The sequence below is a fragment of the Lampetra fluviatilis genome, chromosome 20 (assembly GCF_964198595.1).
Source record: "Lampetra fluviatilis chromosome 20, kcLamFluv1.1, whole genome shotgun sequence".
NCBI lineage: Eukaryota > Metazoa > Chordata > Hyperoartia > Petromyzontiformes > Petromyzontidae > Lampetra > Lampetra fluviatilis.
Window position 1 is genome coordinate 6,249,756 of NC_136294.1, and position 17,990 is coordinate 6,267,745.

General features: G+C 43.8%; 1 protein-coding gene across 4 annotated transcripts in view; it reads right to left on the reverse strand.

The window, feature by feature from the left end:
- LOC144937905 (ras-specific guanine nucleotide-releasing factor RalGPS2-like) overlaps positions 1–17,990 on the reverse strand; it is a 193,056-nt gene that overhangs the window by 1,561 nt on the left and 173,505 nt on the right. For 3 of the 4 annotated variants that reach the window (XM_078865500.1, XM_078865497.1, XM_078865498.1), the window contains exons 11-19: positions 13,823–13,916; positions 9,905–9,972; positions 7,497–7,644; positions 5,699–5,850; positions 3,831–3,885; positions 2,129–2,224; positions 1,200–1,308; positions 779–871; positions 263–368 (exon numbers count right to left, since the gene is read on the reverse strand). In XM_078865500.1, the coding sequence (XP_078721626.1) occupies positions 263–368; positions 779–871; positions 1,200–1,308; positions 2,129–2,224; positions 3,831–3,885; positions 5,699–5,850; positions 7,497–7,644; positions 9,905–9,972; positions 13,823–13,916 (921 nt within the window). The remainder of the gene's footprint in view (positions 1–262; positions 369–778; positions 872–1,199; positions 1,309–2,128; positions 2,225–3,830; positions 3,886–5,698; positions 5,851–7,496; positions 7,645–9,904; positions 9,973–13,822; positions 13,917–17,990) is intronic. The other variant, XM_078865499.1, reaches the window with a different exon arrangement.

The following is a 17,990-nucleotide window of genomic DNA, read 5'->3' on the forward strand; positions in this document are numbered from 1 at the left end:
ACTTTGGTACGCTAAAAGGCTCCGAAAATCTGCTCGAAGTAACATTACCAACATTACTCGAAACATCCTCGAACGATGGCTTAACTTTGTAACTCGAAACTTAGCTCTGGCAGATTGGGAACATAGTGGAATGTTGCGCACTGCCGCACACCCGTGATAACACGGCGGGCATCCGCATGAGTCGCTGAACAAAAATCCCAGTTTTTCATTTGTCGTGTTTGATCTAATTGCGCCGATGATGCACATTGGGGATTAAACGCACCTCTTTCGGGGTCTGTGAGTTGAAACACAGTTGAATGATCAGGATCAGCAGCTCTAACCACCATCCAGCCAGCAATGTGGACCTTCTTAGATGGACGTGACTTAAACTGTGTGGGGAAACAAAGGAACACAGGCAACACGTTTGCATGCTTTTTTTTCAATTTTAGAAAAACTTCTGGTGGATATTTAAGGGGTGCTTTAAGCTCCAGCTTTTCAAACTCCGCGATCTGACGGAGAGTAAATGATTCAGTCACACGGGCACGAATGGAGCTCAAGAATCAGAGCTTGGAAAGTGGCGTCGTGTATAATATGCACGTGACGACCAATATCATGGCACCTTTTGCCAGTATCAAAGTATGAAAAATAAGTATAGGTGTTACCCTTTCTGGCAATAAAACAGGTGTTAAGATGTTCAAACGTCAAACACGTACCTGTTGCAAAGAATCAAGTCTGCATTAACCACATGTACTTGTGGTGAGCATGCCAACAAACTCTAACAACCCATCTCTGAACTCACATGCTTTCTGTCCGCAACCTTCATGGACTTTGCCGAATAAAAGTACAGATCTGCTCCGCACAAAGAGATCCAGTATCTTGTCCACGGAGACATCTGTTACGACAAAATATAGGAGCAAGAGTATTGCAAAACAATACAAACGTTAACGTAACATGTGAACACTTGTAAAATAATGTTGCACTAACAAATTATTAAATGAAAACCTTCCAAATTACGGTGGTTCATCTGTGAATTGGCCGCTTGGAATTTGGCAATAATGGATATGATAGACTGCCTTCATTGGCATGGGAATGACTCAAAATTGCACAAAAATGCAATGCAACAGTTACCCAACTACACATTTGAGTAACGATCTAGACACACACACGGATACAATATGCTCCAAGACAAGAAAATTGTGATTTTCCAAGGCTGAGCGTACGGTTGGTCTCCGTCCTTCCTTCAAGATGGTCCTGCGCTTCAGTGCTCCTTCCAAGGTGACCAGGCTGCTCGGAGGAGGCAGGGGTGAGTCGTCCAAATCCAGGGAGCTGCTGACAAAGGAAAACGATTATAAATGCAGGCAATGTTGACAATGTATCAACTAAACTGTGCCAGAAAGTCAGCACATGTTAACTAAAAACACATTGACGACTTGACTTGTTTTTTTGGATGCACACACAACACCCAATGCAAATATTAAGATTTTATTGAAACGTAAAAAAATGGTTCATCATTAGTTTGATGGCATTTCAATGCAGGTGGAGCAAGGTCAGAAGAGAAATTCATAGACGAATCCACCAAAATAATTGCGACTGTTATTGGAGGAGGCTGCGGTGGTGCAGTGGATACTCCACTGCCCTGCGAGCCTGGTAACCCGAGTTCATGGCCGTGGATAACTTCAGTGGAGAGTGCTATCGCTTGTTGGCCCTCATTCACCAACCTGTACGGATTCGTACGGTCAAGTATGGTCAAAAAAACCCAATGACCAATATGGCATAGGCCTTCTCCAGCAGTGGATTGAGGGCTGTATATTATAATTGTATTATTATTTTTTACCGAAAAAAAATGACACGTTAAACTGACAAAATTCACTTCATTGACCTACGTAACGTTGGTTACATTATCTTAGTGCACACATGAAGTTGCTGCGCCACTTTCTCTAGGCGCCTACAAAATAAGGGCGAGGTTTTTAACAGAAATGTCTTCTGTGCACAACGTTCATGCCATTGACAAAGGAAACTCTTTCGCACATCCATTGGAAAAAAAATTGGGGGGGGGGGGGGAGGGGACCGGCGGTGGGGGAGAATAATGAAAATGCCGATGATGCAGCAACAGATAATGCAGCGGTGGCCGTGCGGTGATGCGGTGTACCTGATGAAATGCACTCTGGCACATCTGCTCCTGTGTCCTGCGCTCCATGTCGCATACTTTGTCATTTGCCCCACGTGGGGTGGCAGGGGCAGTGTACTGCGAGGTAAAGAGCACGATCCCGTGGGGTTACGCTCCGTGCAATCACGTGACCTGTTGTTGTTGGCGGCACGCGGCGGATGAGACCCCACGAAGATGTTTCAAGAACCGAGTGACACCCGCCAAAAACATGAAGCACCCCCAAAAATATGCACATTGGCACCTGAACTTTGCATTGCTCTCGAAGCGATCGGGCAAATCGAGATTGACCAACTCGTTTCTTTAGGACTGCTTTTTGTGCCGAGTTTGTTGTCCTCCCCCCCCCCGCACCTCCGATTAGCACGGTTGACTACGTACGGGGCGAAAGAAGTTCAACATACAAACACACGTACAGGCGGGGGTGGACACCTAGCAAAGGCCTTTATATTTTTGGGGTGTTCCATTTTAATGCAGGGGATCGTTGAGTGTTAAAACATCTCCAGATGCCATGTGGGATAGCGTCTTTGCAAAATGATATCAAAAACAACGTGAAAACATGTCAAATGCTGCCAGGCATGTGTGCGATCGTACCGCGTACTAATATCTCACAGAAATGTAAATGTAGCAATGCTATATCCTTGAGTTAAACTATTATTCAATTCTTTTGTATAATTAACATAACCTAAAAGTCAACGAAATTAAATTTCAGTTGACATGTCTTGAACTCATCCACATTTACACATTTCGATTTAAAGCTTTCGTGACTGCAGGGATTCATCTTCTTGGTTCTTTCGGTAAAGTCACGTAGAAGGGAAATAATAAAATAATTAAAATAAAACATTATAAAAAAAATGTTTAAACATAAAAAAATGTTCTTATGTTTTATTTATTTTATTTTATTATTTCCCTTCTACGTGACTTTACCGAAAGAACCAAGAAGACATTTACACATGTTGATGTGTATCCGATTACTGCTGTATGTCTGAAGTGCAGCAGCAATTTATATGCCACACCCACTAGAAATATACCGTGCAGTGAATGTATTCATCATCCCTGCTGAATCTATACACTGTGCAAACACGCCAACTGATTTGGTTTATTAGCAAAGTCGGAATGCTGAAAAGCAAGTCTAGCCATTGTCAAATATTGGAACAAACTTCCCCTCCACATTACACAAGCGCCCACCCCGTATAGTTTTGGCTCCTTCCTCAAGAAACCATCTCTTTCTACTGGCCCATCCTTCCCTCCATCCCGAGGTAACCATGTAATTCCCATACCCCATTCCTATTCACCATATCACGTTCGGCTACCCTAATCGTACCACTCATCACCCTTGGAAAGCGCCTTGGATGAAAGCGCTATATCAATATAAGATAAGATGATCTAACCCAACGGAAACCAATTACAAATCAAATTCTGAAAGGCTATGCTTAAAATTATATATTATCCATTTTGAACTAGTCACATTAAATAATCTGCAAATATCCAAGATTAAATATGTTCGTACGTTTTTCATTTTGAGAACAGAGCAAAATATTGCGTTAAACTAACAGCATAAAAGCAAAGCAAACTCAAAAATGGAGAATGTGCAATTGTCTATCGCTTGCGTTGTAACACATCTGTGATGGCCTGCAATGCAATGCACGGTCCTGTGACTTGAAGCAGCTTTTACACTTATTGACCGTACCTGTCAAATCCAGCATAGCTGAGCTCCTCGCTCAGCTCAGACCCTTCACTACTGCCTAAAAGCACAAAAGTTAAACATTCATTGAATACTCACTCTATTTCACATTGATCATTTGACCAATCCAATATGTATGATGTTTCAAAGTACAGATATTTTCATTCCTGTCACTTATACGTGTTTCAAAGTGTGCTTTATTGTACAAAGCATGCAATTAACAAAATTGAAAATCGCAGATGGCGATGGTCAAAGAACGACTGCGTGGGGTTTTGGAGGCTCTGCAGTAGCAAATTTAATTCGGTTCTGCAAAAACCTTCCGGTACGTGGAGTGAAACATCGTACATCGTGCCGAATAACACGTGGTACAACCTGAAAACACATGGTCGGGATAAGTAATTGTTTTCACCGACAGTGAAGGACACATGGGGTAAATTTACATCTTGATAAAATGGCCACAATGCATCATCATAGTGATTTTCCATGTTGTTGGTGATGGAGACATTGGCAAATTTTTTTTGTAGGTAAAGGTACGTACTCCTAATTGGGAATTGGGCCCATGGGCGGTGTAAAAACACCACAAAATCACCAACATTTATCAGTGCAAATTAAATACATAATGCATTTTAAACTGCAGGTGTCACTGTTTAACCATAAAACCAGGGGGCACACAGTTAATGTAACACCAAGTGAAGCATACAAAACTATTGACAACACTCCGCGCCTTTCATAATCTTCAAACGGCGAGTGTGCCGCAACCTTTTGCTCCCTGTAGGTTTTGTACTTCAGCCGTCTGGGAAATAAACGGCAGCAGGCAGCTCACCGTACACTGTGACACTGGCTGGTGGTGCTCACAATGACACCGACACAGCAGAGCCAAATGTACAACTCAAATACATTGACACACGGGGGCATCTATCCAGAGCTGTAGAAATTTTACTGGTAGGAACCTCCTGGTTACACCAGCCCACAGGGGATTATTCTGTCCGTCAGTCCGTCGTGCATCCAAAAATGGGAGGGGTGGGGCTGGGTGGAGAGGGGAGGGTGGGGAGGGGCTGGGTGGGGAGGGTCTGGGTGGGGAGGGTGGGGCTGGGTGGGGGGTGGGAGGGGTGGGGCTGGGTGGGGAGGGGCTGGTCACCCCGTGGTGCCCTTATCAACGTTTAACCTACTCACGCCGGATTGTGCTCACCCTCACAGTCGGCCATATTTGCGGAATACACCACGCTGCCGTTGACCCTGGCCATTGACCGAGCAACCCAACGTTCCTACCAGCTCCCTCCGCAGGAATGTGTTATTTGAATACCAGGGAGACATTTCAAAATGGTGAGGGCAAAGGTACGGCACCTGCAAGTTACTTGTTCATGCCACTGCTGGCAGAAGAGCCTCCACTCGAGCAAGCTCTACAGAGCTTCTCGAGAGAATATCTTGGCCTCATCTTGCATGCTGGCCAGACATCTTGAGAAGAATTAGGAGTACTCCGCACTCTACCCCACCACACACACGAGCTGCCAATCGACTAACTGTGGAGTACCCATTTATACGGCTGGGTAGACAAGAGGTGGGGGTGGAGGGAATTGAAGAAACTTGGCCCATTGTTTCAATTGCTGTGCAGGGGAGGAGATCGAGCCAGCGACCCCTGTATTGCAAGTCCACAGTGTACTAACCATTATGCCATGGCAGCTCTTATTTTGTGTAATTACCAAATACAAACCGGGCTTTAGAACAATCCATGAGTCTTAAGAACTTGCCAATTGTTTCAACTGCCACCATTACACCTGGACGCACCGTACATTCAATATATCAGAAAGGCCGATTTTATTTTTTTCTGAGCTGGGGGGGGTGGGGGTGTGTGTGGGGGGGGGGGGGCAATTTACCGATGGAGAGGCCGCTGGAGAGGAAGGAGGCGTCGGTAGCCGTGCGCAGGGGGCTGCTGCTCTCGATGACGCTGTCGTCCAGCAGGTGGCGTGGCCGCACGGCTGGCAGGGTCATGCTCTTGGCCTCCGTGCCCGACTGCGGGCCCACGAAACTGGCCGTGGCAAAAAAAAAACAGGACCGAGCGCCACCCCACCCCCCCCATCGTCGGTGGTTAGACGTGCGGAAAACTCGTCTCGTTGTTGTTGTGCGCGTGTACGCCGAACCTCTTCCGCGCCGCATGCAGCCAACCGCGCTGCTGATCTGAAGTGACTGATGTTCAATCACACGAACCATTTTAAAAGTTCGACGGAGCCATTATGGTATTGGCTAATTCGCTCGAGCCGACGAGCTTGATTTTGCGTCTGGGTCTGGGGTCTGTAACACGAGACGCTGCGCGGAAAAAATTACGACACGAATTATTTAGCTCGAATGGCGCTGTAATTACAATTTCTCTAATCGCTCATTAGGGGCTAGCAGTGGGAACAGAAAGTTATCCGGTACTTGAATAGCTTCTCCATGAATGAATAGTTGATCTAATTTTGACGAACGAACACACATAAGCTACAATTAATTTAAATAAACAAAACAAATTAATGGCGTCCAATATTCATGCACCATCACATTTCAACTTTCAGTTGCAAAAATAAAACGCTCACCAAAAAATGTGCTACGGATCTTAAAGGCACAGTTGCATTTATGAATCAATTGTATTTCTATGAATCCGCCAAGGCTACCAAATTCACTCTTTCCTCGACACCGCAGCATATTGCATTTTGTCTCGCTCGAGTCTTATTATGAATCACAGATGTTTCGTCTATTCCTTGGCACTTGCAACGGCGGACGCAGAGAGATATATGACGCATGCGGTGGACGGGTGTCTTTAATTGCGGTTGGAAGCAGAAGTTGCAGCCACTCTGTGGAGGTTGGGTGAGTCTCACTCGCAAATGCTTCCCAGTGGTTATTGGTTAGATTACAAATGGGATTCACGAAGTTGGCTCCCCCCGCTTCATCACGGAGTTCTACCCGACTATAATTATAGTAATTATAGTAAATTTACGCAACTACTGGCTACTGACTCAGTACTGAGCCTACTGTCCATGCGCTGCTCTGCATTGAAAGGTACCTTCATCGGCATAAATCAGCATTTTTGTCACCTTTTTGAAGGGAGAAAAATAGAGACCTATCAATACCAGGATTTTTCCCCCCAAATATTGCAGGAGTCTCTTAGCCGCATCTAAACATGCTGGGGGTGTCCGAATACTCACGACACCCACAGTCGCTGCGCCGAGCTTTGCCACCGCCACAAAAAAAACCAGGACAAATCATGGGGAAAAAATAATCTCTCAATACTGGAATAGAGAAGAACTACACGTGAATGCATTTGTCTTGAGTGATGAATTATCAGCCAAACGACATAAACGGCCACTTATGATGTCCTAGGAAGATTGACTGATTTCACAGGTCAGGCAAGCTTAAACAGAGCACAATCCCTGGTGAAAACCAGAACAGACAGGCGATGGGCAAAACCTCTTCACCCCCCCCCCCCCCCCTCCGATTGACTTCACCGCCTACCGACGAGGTGGGGAAAACAACAACCTGGCACCTCCCTGAGCCGCACACGGGGACGAGCTCAGCACAGCCCCCACGCACGGCTCGATTGCATCGTTGGAAAGCAGGTGTACGGTAATACAATTGGACTGGGGCGCCTTAAACTAACGGTTGGAAGCCGCCAAAGCCCTCCTCGTGCGTTGGCCCAACCTGCTGCCCAGACTGCGGCTCTTGCGGTGGCAGCACGGCGGGGTGTGGCGCGCGAGGGGCGGCGTGGCTCCCGGACTGTGGAAGGAGAGCGCCTCGGGGGCCGTGGGTCTCCTGCCGACGCGCGGGGATGACGACAAGTCGGACGGCCCTGGAAGGAGGCCAATGGAAAACAGACACGCGCGCAAAAAAAAAAATCGGACAAATCTGCGTTACTGTCGGTTCCATTGAGAGGAAAAACATTCCCTCTTGCCCAAAGCGAGCGCGGCCTCTGTGGCTTCATATACGGTGGCGGTTCCAAGTCGGCGGTGGAAACTCCACATTCCTTTGGCGGAGCCGGTGAAGTCTCATCACGTGCAGCTCAAACTGCCCATTTGACTGACTCTGCAGCGACGTTGACCCTGGCCGGATTTGAACTCGTGTCCTCTTGCAGACAGTTTATGCACCGATGGAGACTCAAGGACATTTCACCAGCGCAAATGTGGCGAATAACTTTACACAATGGAACATCGATCTCAACTGCACGTATTCCTTTGAAACATCTCTGATATTCCCTCTGCATCTCCAGAAGCTCCTAAACTGCATATCAAAACATATCATACTCTAACACATTGCTATTTCTCCATATGACAACACAAGTTGACAGGGAGCTTGCTGCCCTATCAACTGAGCTACATAGGCATTGAGACAAAAACTTAGCAAGGTCATAGTTATTCTTGGTTCTTTTGGTAAAGTCACGTAGAAGGGAAATAATAAAATAATAATATATATTGTCTTATATATTTTTTTTTTTATTCTTTTATTATTTCCCTTCTACTTGACTTTACCGAAAGAACCAAAAATATGAATCCCTGCAGTCACGAAAGCTTTAAATAAAAATTTAAGGTCATAGTTATCTAGAAATGTTTCAATGCAAGTACAGGTACATGTGAATTAAAGTAAAAAAAGGGGGAGTGATGCACTACATTATAAACCCGGTTAGTCGAGTCCAACTCACAACTAGGGCTGACATCAGCTGCGAGTGATATTTGGACCAGTCCTGGGCTCCCCCCTTTCACCAACTCACGCTGACCAGCATTGTGAAGTCTGGTCAAACCACTTACACTACGAGGCCAGACCGTCATCCGATCAGCAGAATGACTAAGGGCCTCAAACTATTATTATTTAATTTCCATCTTACATATGTGTGCGTCATTATACTTGACTGCAAATTACCTTGACCCATTTCGCGGACAGTGCAACACGTGTGTAAATAAATCAGAGCCCTGTTTTAATTAAGGAACGGAGGCTAAACAAGCTTTGCCACAACACGCATCAGGTACACCTGCTATAATCACCCAGGAATGTCTGTCCTTAACGCTCGTGACGTCACTCCACATCGGCCAGCCCCCCCCTAATTAATATTCATGAGCAGGTGACGTCCTTCAAATGGGCACCCCCCCACCCCTCCTCATTAATAATCATGAGCAGGTGACGTCACTCAATACGGAGTACCCCCCCCCCCCCATCTAATAATCATGAGCAGGTGACGTCACTCCACATCGAACAGCCCCCCTCATTAATAATCATTATAAGGTGACGTCCTTTAAATGGACACCCAACCCTCCATTAATAATAATTAGCGGCTGACGTCACTCCACATGGAGGGGGGGCGAGGCGCCTCCTCCCCCCTCCTCAGCGTCAACTGACAACCCTCACTACAAAGGCAGAACCCTGACGTCACGCGATCTCCGTCACGCTGTTGAGACATCAAAGTAAAAAGGACGTCATGGTGAACAAAGGATTAGAACCTTTAAATGAAATAGGTCTGTGTCACAGCACCCTTACAAATTGCGATTGGATGCAACGAATATCACATCGCGGTCTGCTTTTCGCTTGCAAGTTTCAGATTTACTGAAATACACCCGTCCTTGGACGGGCAAAAGGTTAGTTTCAAATAACTTAACACATTTGTCAACAACGTTTTTTTCCCCTTTAATTTTAGGCCAGTGTGATTGACAAACGTTATTTGTGCTTGTGTGCCCACTGCAAACGCAGTATCGCCAAAAAATAGCCACTGCAAACAGGTCAATTGTGAAAATATGCACACAGCTGCCCAGTTGGAAGCTGCAGAACATGGTACATACCACAACAGCAAAGGTGTTGCTTCCGAAACGTCGTGATTTAATTTGTTTTATTTTCTACCTACGTGACTTTACCGAAAGAACCAAAGAGTATGGATCCCTGCAGTCACGAGAACTTTAGATCTAGATTGATTCATGGGAAGAGTAACCATGATATTCTAGATTTGAAGCTTTCGTGACTGCAAGGATTCATACTCTTAGGTTTTCTTCTTTTTCTCGTGACTTTACCAAAAACAACCTCGTGACTTTACCGAAAAAACCTAAGAGTATGAACCATGATATTATTACCTGTAAGGTCCTCCTTCGACATGGCGAGCTGCGGCGTGCTACTCGCAGGCTCGATTCTGAGCGATTGCCTGGAAATACAACGCAACACGGAACATTGGCATGGCAGGCAAACTTCATGTATTTAACAGAAGCCGTAAATTCACACTGGACGTGTGCACATCTTGAGTTCACACAAAGAGGCCACCAAGCGACCGGTTTTTTAAATCAAACTTTGACCTCTCCGCTAGCAATATTAAGTAACGCGCTTGGAAAAGCAAAACAGAAAGGAAAAAAACCCGTCACACGTTTTCCAGTCGCATTGGGAATATCACAATCCATTCCTTTCAATGAAATGGCACCTGAAAGCTTCAACTATAAACAAAGGATGCACCCCCCTCCCCCCCGCCCTTAGGGACCGATCTGGTGTCTAGAGGTGCAGCATTCATCAGCCACACTGCATGTGAACGGTTTCTCTTAGAGCCAACGTGTTCACTAATCATGTTTGTTTGTTGTAGTACAGAGTTAGCCTCAGTAATTTTGCTGGAGCAGTCAATACCTGATGGCGGTTGCTTGTGTTGCTTCCGAAACGTCGTGATTTAATTTATTTGTTTTCATTTTAATTTATTTTATATTTTTTACCTACGTGACTTTACCGAAAAAACCAAAGAGTATGGATCCTTGCAGTCACTAAAACTTCAAATCTAGAATTAGCCTGATAACTTTAATCTAAATTGTCTTATGGTTGTTATTGTTTGACTTGCATCCCACTGGGATTTTAGCACACAGCGTTGAAATACGGTGCTTTTTTGGAAGACTTTTGCTGTTTTTTCCTGGATTTTTCTGTTGCGGGTAGTCACTTTAAGATGTTTTCTTGTTCATGTTTTTGTTTGTTGCGGTTGCACCCGAGTCAAGAGCCGCATGGCTCACAGGGTTATACCTAATAAATGAAACTGAAACTCTCCGCTCTCTGAACATTCAGACAGGAGGACACGCAGCCCACGCGGAATGACAGGCAAATGGTTTCCCATATGCGGAGAGTTCTGCTGCTCAGAGAGTTTAAGAGAGTACCCCGCTTTACCTCTGGGAGCCAGAGGCACATTGAATTACATCATTGTGAGATCCATCATTTCCAAGCACATTCAGGTCAACCTCTCATGCCTGGTCTGCTTTAACTCTTTAAATCTTCAGAAAGCGGTCCTGGGATTGCGATGATGAGTTTTTAAATTAGAGGCCGTGTGTGTTGAGGATTTCCTACTTTCCTCTGGTGACTGAATGACAACTCATTAGTGTGCGCTTATTTAAGGAACGGTGACAGTATTAAGTAGCTCCTTGGAGGAAGCTACACGTGGAGTTACCGCTATTGCTGCTCCTGCTGATATACGCCAGATACTATGCACTCCCAACATTCGTCCAACATATTGGCTTGAAAAGCAAAAATATATAGTAGGCATCGTTTCAATCAATGGCCCTTCTTCAAATGATGTGCTATGAGAATGCGACATTGGCCAAAATGTCACCTATTTTACATGTTTCCTTTTAGTCAGCGTTATTGATGAAACAGTTTCGTTTATTTGTTATGTGTGCTTACGCACCACTGCCAAAACATTATCATTTAATAATTTGTTTACATCAGATACTGCATGCCTGCATAGACGTAAAACTGATGGCCATGGCACTGAATTCCCTGGATTGATGTTTCTGGAGGAAGCATGGAAGCCATCTTATTGGCCGATGCTGTTTTACTCAATGAATCAAAGTTGATTTAAGTAGCATTTGCTCTGGAATCTGTCACCTGGATTTGAAACTGCACAGTACACACTCATGTCCCTTAATCTGAAGGGCAGTATGATGTATGAAAAATATATGAAAATACTGCAAACCACTCATGTTTTTTTTTTTCAAATATAATAACCTCCACCATCAATATACTTTTCTGACACCACAAGTATTTACATGTTTTTGCATTCTAGATTTGAAGTTTTCGTGACTGCAGGGATCCATACTCTTTGGTTCTATCGGTAAAGTCATGTAGGTATAAAATAAAATAAATGAAATCACGACGTTTCGGGCGCAACACAAGCGTCCGTCATCAGGTGGGACAACCACAGCAAGAAACAATTGCTGATGACGGACGCTTGTGTTGCGCCCGAAACGTCGTGATTTAATTTATTTTATTTTATACCTACGTGACTTTACCGAAGGAACCAAAGAGTATGTTTTTGCATCTCATTTTATAATACTTTTAACTGCCCTATTTTGGCAGCATTAAATTAGTGTATGTGGATAAGACAAGTCATCTCCGCCAATTTGGATATACAGGTTATGCATTACGGGCACATACAATAGTATATTTTTCAACTGTCAGCAAGCAGCTGCTGTTTCATTTTACTCAACGGGGTACAGAAAGCGCAGATGCCATGCAAAAGCAGACTCAAGCTGAAGTCAATAGTGGAACTTTTCTGAAATATTCTTGCAAACGATGTTTTTTTCTTCTGTATTTAGTTTAAACAATGGGGCAATACAGTTACAAGCGACTCTACAATAATCAACTTTATTCAAAATAAATGTATTTACATGTCACACATGTAAAAGCACGATGATTGGACAAATAGGGTCACGTGGATCATCAAGCAAAACATTCAACATCGTGGGCTTTTTGACGCTTTTCAACTGAGGTTCAAAGCACTGATGTGTTACCGCTGCCCACTAGCCCATCTATCCATCTGCCTGTAACATGGGGTCACTATAACGCTCTATGATTTCCTGCAATCACGAAAGCTCCGAGTCTCTCATTGACATGCTAATTTCTCTACCCCCCCCCCTCTCTCTGCCCCCCTTTCTCTCTATTTAAGGCCTCGACACAGAGGCGTTGTTTCTCTGTGTGCCTATGTGTGTGTCTTTCTCTGTGCGTCTCTGTGTTATCTCTCTCTGCTTATGTGTCTGTCTGTGTGTCTCGGTGTCTGTGTTTTGTCTCTCTCTCTCAAATTTAGCAATCTTTGGAAGAACATAATCAACCAGGTAGGATGTTGACTGTTATGTTAGCTGACTCTCTGTGTTGTATTGCACTATATTTCTAAGTTTACTAGGTTTGTTTTCTCTTTCATTTGTACCTGATGATGATTGCTTGTGTTGCAAATAAAACGTCGTATACTATTATTTAATTAATGTTTTCTTTCTACGTGACTTTACCGAGATAACCAAAGATTAAATCATTTTAAAGTTGAGTTTTTATTAGGGGCTTAAACTACAGAAAAAACTAACTGATGAACGAATTACCCAACACGTAGTGATACAAAAAGATAACCCAGCGATAATGGCCAAGTCCAATTCAGGCATTGTGATGACGTTATAAGTCATGTGCAGGTTAACTTCCCCATGATGTCCTTATGCGCAATATTATCTCACGACACGTCATTCACCCTGTGACGTCATTTCATTTTTGCACGAGATGATGGCACAGAGAACTTTGAATAAAAACTGGATTAATCTGTCCTCATGGCATTATGCAATGGGTCGTCTTGATTATTAATTGCATTTTCTTATTTTCTGATTGATTTGTTTACAAATGTCCTTGTTTTACTTTTGCCTTCATAGGCTGAACCAGTGCATTTCATTTCATAGATCCCTGCTGGATCCGAGTGAGCTCTAGGCAAGAGGGGAGGGTGAGGTTTTGTCCTCAGTCTTTTGTGTATGAATGAATGGAGACAAAGCAACCATTTTTGACAAACAATGGCTCAATAACGAATAACTGTGTTAGAAAGCAGAAGCAAAAAGAGTCGCTCAATGCGACATGGAATGTCACGCAACAAAAGTTACATGCAAGAAAGATGCTCTGTTTAACTTGAGATTAATATTTCCTCAAAGCCGATTGTGAATTCTGAGACCAGGTCTCTTTTACTTTAGCTGAATGTGGTGTCATGGACAAAATACAGCACTTACTTGTAGTTGTCATCCTCTACAAACTTCTGCAGTTCCTCAATGTACTGCACAGACTGAAGGTACTTTTGGACATGGAGTAGCATTGGTAGGAAGTCTGCACAGACACGCATAAATATAATATCACCAACCACATTACCACCGTTTGCCTTACAAAAGTACAATCGTGCTTAAGCGGTGCATATCTCTGTTGGCAGTCCGGAGATAATCGTGAACATTCTATGGTGATGCGTGGTCTATCCAAAGCAAATAAAATACAAATGTGATAATTGGGTTTTTTACCCTTCTATCTGGCACAATACCTGCAGTCATAATGCAAACAAAAAACATAACTCTGTGCATACATTATCAGATGCAAACAAAAAACATAACTCTGTGCATACATTATCAGAGTTATGTTTTTTGTTTGCATTATGACTGCAGGTATTGTGGTCTATGTAAACATGACTTCTTGTAAAAAAAGGTGTCAGTTTTGTTGCCAGATAAAAGGGTAAAAAAAACAATTATCATATTTTTACTGGCAAATGAGGTTCCAATGGTAAAAATACAAATGTATCTAAGAATCCGTTTCAATAAATGAGCATTGTGTATGAAAGGCATTTACACATGAATTTAATTTGAGTAGGCATAAGGTATATGCTAAATCTATATATATAAAATCGCAAATCTGTCTGTCTGTCTGTGTGTGTGTCTGTGTGTCGCCGGACCATACGCAGTTTCATTGGACGGCGGTTGCCCCTGGCAACGGGTAGCGACGCATTCGCTGCCGGGTTGACGCCATTTTTAATTCCCGTTAAAAATATGCGCACGCATTTGTGGTATAAACTCGATATACCCAGCGTTGCCTGGGGGGAAAATACATTTAAAATCTTATGAAAACTTTCAAACATTACATACCAATGAAAAAACAACTGTGTTATTACTTTTAAACCCGACGCGCCAAGAACCGATTCTCTAAATTGCGCAAAGGAATCGAAGGTTGTAGATTCCTTAAGATTCGGACGATTCCCGTTTACTATAAGTTGGTTAAAGTCGATATAAACTGCTACGAACAGGAAATATCCGGCGTTGACCGGGGCAAAAATGTAATTAAAAACTCCTGAAAAAATAAAAAAATAAAATAACAATGAAAATGAAACTCTATCATTAAAAATGTAAACCCCCAACATGCCAGGAATCGATTCTTTGATTCGCACAAAGGACTAATCGAAGGTTGTAAATTACTTTAGGATCGTGCTTCCTGTTTAATATAAGTTGCTTATAGAGTTGATATAAACTGCTACGAATGGGAAATATCCGGCGTTGACTGGGGCAAAAATATAATGGTGAGGGCGGTTGTGAGTGGCGATTGTGAGTGGTGATTAGTGAGTGGTGAGGGGAGGTTGAGTGGTGAGGGTGAGTGGTGAGGGTGAGTGGTGAGGGTGAGTGTTGAGGGTGAGTGGTGAGTGGTGATTGGTGAGGGTGTGATTGGTGAGGATGAGTGGTGAGGGAGAGTGGTGAGGGAGAGTGGTGAGGGTGAATGGTGAGGGTGAGTGGTGAGTGGTGAGGGTGAGTGTTGAGGGTGAGTGGTGAGTGGTGATTGGTGAGGGTGTGATTGGTGAGGATGAGTGGTGAGGGAGAGTGGGGAGGGAGAGTGGTGAGGGTGAATGGTGAGGGTGAGTGGTGAGTGGTGAGGGTGAGTGTTGAGGGTGAGTGGTGAGTGGTGATTGGTGAGGGTGTGATTGGTGAGGATGAGTGGTGAGGGAGAGTGGTGAGGGATAGTGGTGAGGGTGAATGGTGAGGGTGAGTGGTGAGTGGTGAGGGTGATTGTTGAGGGTGAGTGCTGAGTGGTGATTGGTGAGGGTGTGATTGGTGAGGATGAGTGGTGAGGGAGAGTGGTGAGGGATAGTGGTGAGGGTGAATGGTGAGGGTGAGTGGTGAGTGGTGAGTGTTGAGGGTGAGTGGTGAGTGGTGATTCGTGAGGGTGTGATTGCTGAGGATGAGTGGTGAGGGAGAGTGGTGAGGGAGAGTGGTGAGGGTGTTATTGGTGAGGATGAGTGGTGAGGGAGAGTGGTGAGGGTGAATGGTGAGGGTGAGTGGTGAGGGTGAGTGTTGAGGGTGAGTGGTGAGTGGTGATTGGTGAGGGTGTGATTGGTGAGGATGAGTGGTGAGGGAGAGTGGTGAGGGAGAGTGGTGAGGGTGAATGGTGAGGGTGAGTGGTGAGTGGTGAGGGTGTGTATATATGTAAGGTTATTAAGAAATATATTTTTCACCCGGGCAACGCCGGGTAATACTGCTAGGTTATATTTTCCAAACCATTTTTCCTGTAGGAAGGCGTTTTGTGCCATCGTAAAGAATGCACAATATCTTAAGGCTTGTAATTCTATAAATGTTGCCTCTCAACCTAATGGAACACTTAGAGAATGGTCATTTTGTATTCGTCTAAACTGACAGATAATTGTTTGGAATTTCAGTGGCCATGCTCCACACTGACCCTAAAGCATAGTCTGTAAAAACTTCACCATCAGTTAAAGAAAATAAAAGTGCATCCTTTAAAAGTTATTAATTTGTTTGGACAGCTGCAGAAAGTTTAAAAAAAAAACTTCAAAAGGAAAACAGAGCTTACTACACAGCAATTTTTATAGTTAAATAACACTTTAAATTGTTTAATTGTTGTAAATTGTTTACTGTTTAGGTAGAGCACACAAAGTGTACAGTTTGTAAAGAGTGAATCACGGTTTCATGGCCTTGGTCTTGAACTTTTATGCGAATTCCAGTCTTACTGCTGCTCTTTGGCATTTTATTCAAAACCCTGAGAACTAGACAAATTGCATCGTGGGATCACAGCACTCCAAGTCTACTTGGACCAATAATAACTCAATAACAATGTTGTAAGCAACTAAAATCCTCTGTATTTAACAATATAAATTTCTGATAGTGCCAACGAGTGGTCTGGATAAAACTTCAAACCGTTGTTCTTGACATGTAGAAAAGTAGCTTATTATTTCAGATGAAAACAGGTTCCAAGAAAAGCAACAGGATCGTAATTTTAAATTATGATTTTACATTCAACTATAATCCAATAACAAAAATGGCACCCACCTAATATGATCAGCGCAACACAATTCGCGAGCCTCCCTTAAATAGCATTAACGTCCCCCGTGCTATTTTTCACATTAGATAATGAGTGGAAATATCGAAATGAGTAAGTGTGCGTTACATAAAACCATATCATTAGTATTCCCTCTGTCTGCTTTATTCGTTACGTAATAAAACAAATATTGATGTTGGGAGAGTTTGTGGAAATTGATTAGTCCAGAGCCAGCAGCAAGTGCAAAAGTCTTTGCAAAAGGGGCACGCGTTTGCTTTGAGTGGTTTCGATCAGCCGAGCATTCCAATCCACATGGCATCATTCTAATGCTAGTCTTGCTGTCAAGCACGCTGCTGGCTGAGTAAAACTAATTCAATACGACAGTCACATGCAACCAAATGTTTTACATTGCCCGCTAGAAACCCGTGCACTGGTGAGTGAACGGGAGTACACAAGGGCAACACAGGTTTTGTATTTTGATAGTCTTAACCAAAAAAAAACTCGCTTGTCCCACCAACTTACTGAACTCCGGGGTTCAGCACTGAGATGGCACAACTGAAACGCTGGGTTTGCTATCAGGCAGCCACCCAATTAAACCGGGTTCTCAAGTGTAGTCAGCTGATGGTCTTCGCCTGGTCACCGGTGACCGAAAATAACCGCGCCACATTAAATTTGGCTGAGCACACACCTAGGTCAACATCCACCCTCTGACGACTTCAAAATATCAGTTCCAATATTCATATGACGAGCGTCACTCTGCGTTGCATTGGCGGGAGGAAGAGTGGTGCCCCCTACTGTGTGGACCGAGGGTCACCTGAAGGGACAGAGGTATTCCGCTTGCATGGGCCATCCTCCAGCACAAAGGATGGCACTGCACTGCGAGAAATCCATACGGATCCTTGGTCTCATGACACAACTCCAAGAGGACAATCGAGTGCAAAAAAATATATATACAGGGTGCTTCAAAAAATGTTAACACTTACATGTGACTATCGTTTTCAATGGAAAAAGACTGTAACATGATAGCAAGTGTATGTTGATCTCTTCAAAAAGTCTCTCCACTTGTTCGCCATCATTGTCAACACATGCCTGGAATCTTCT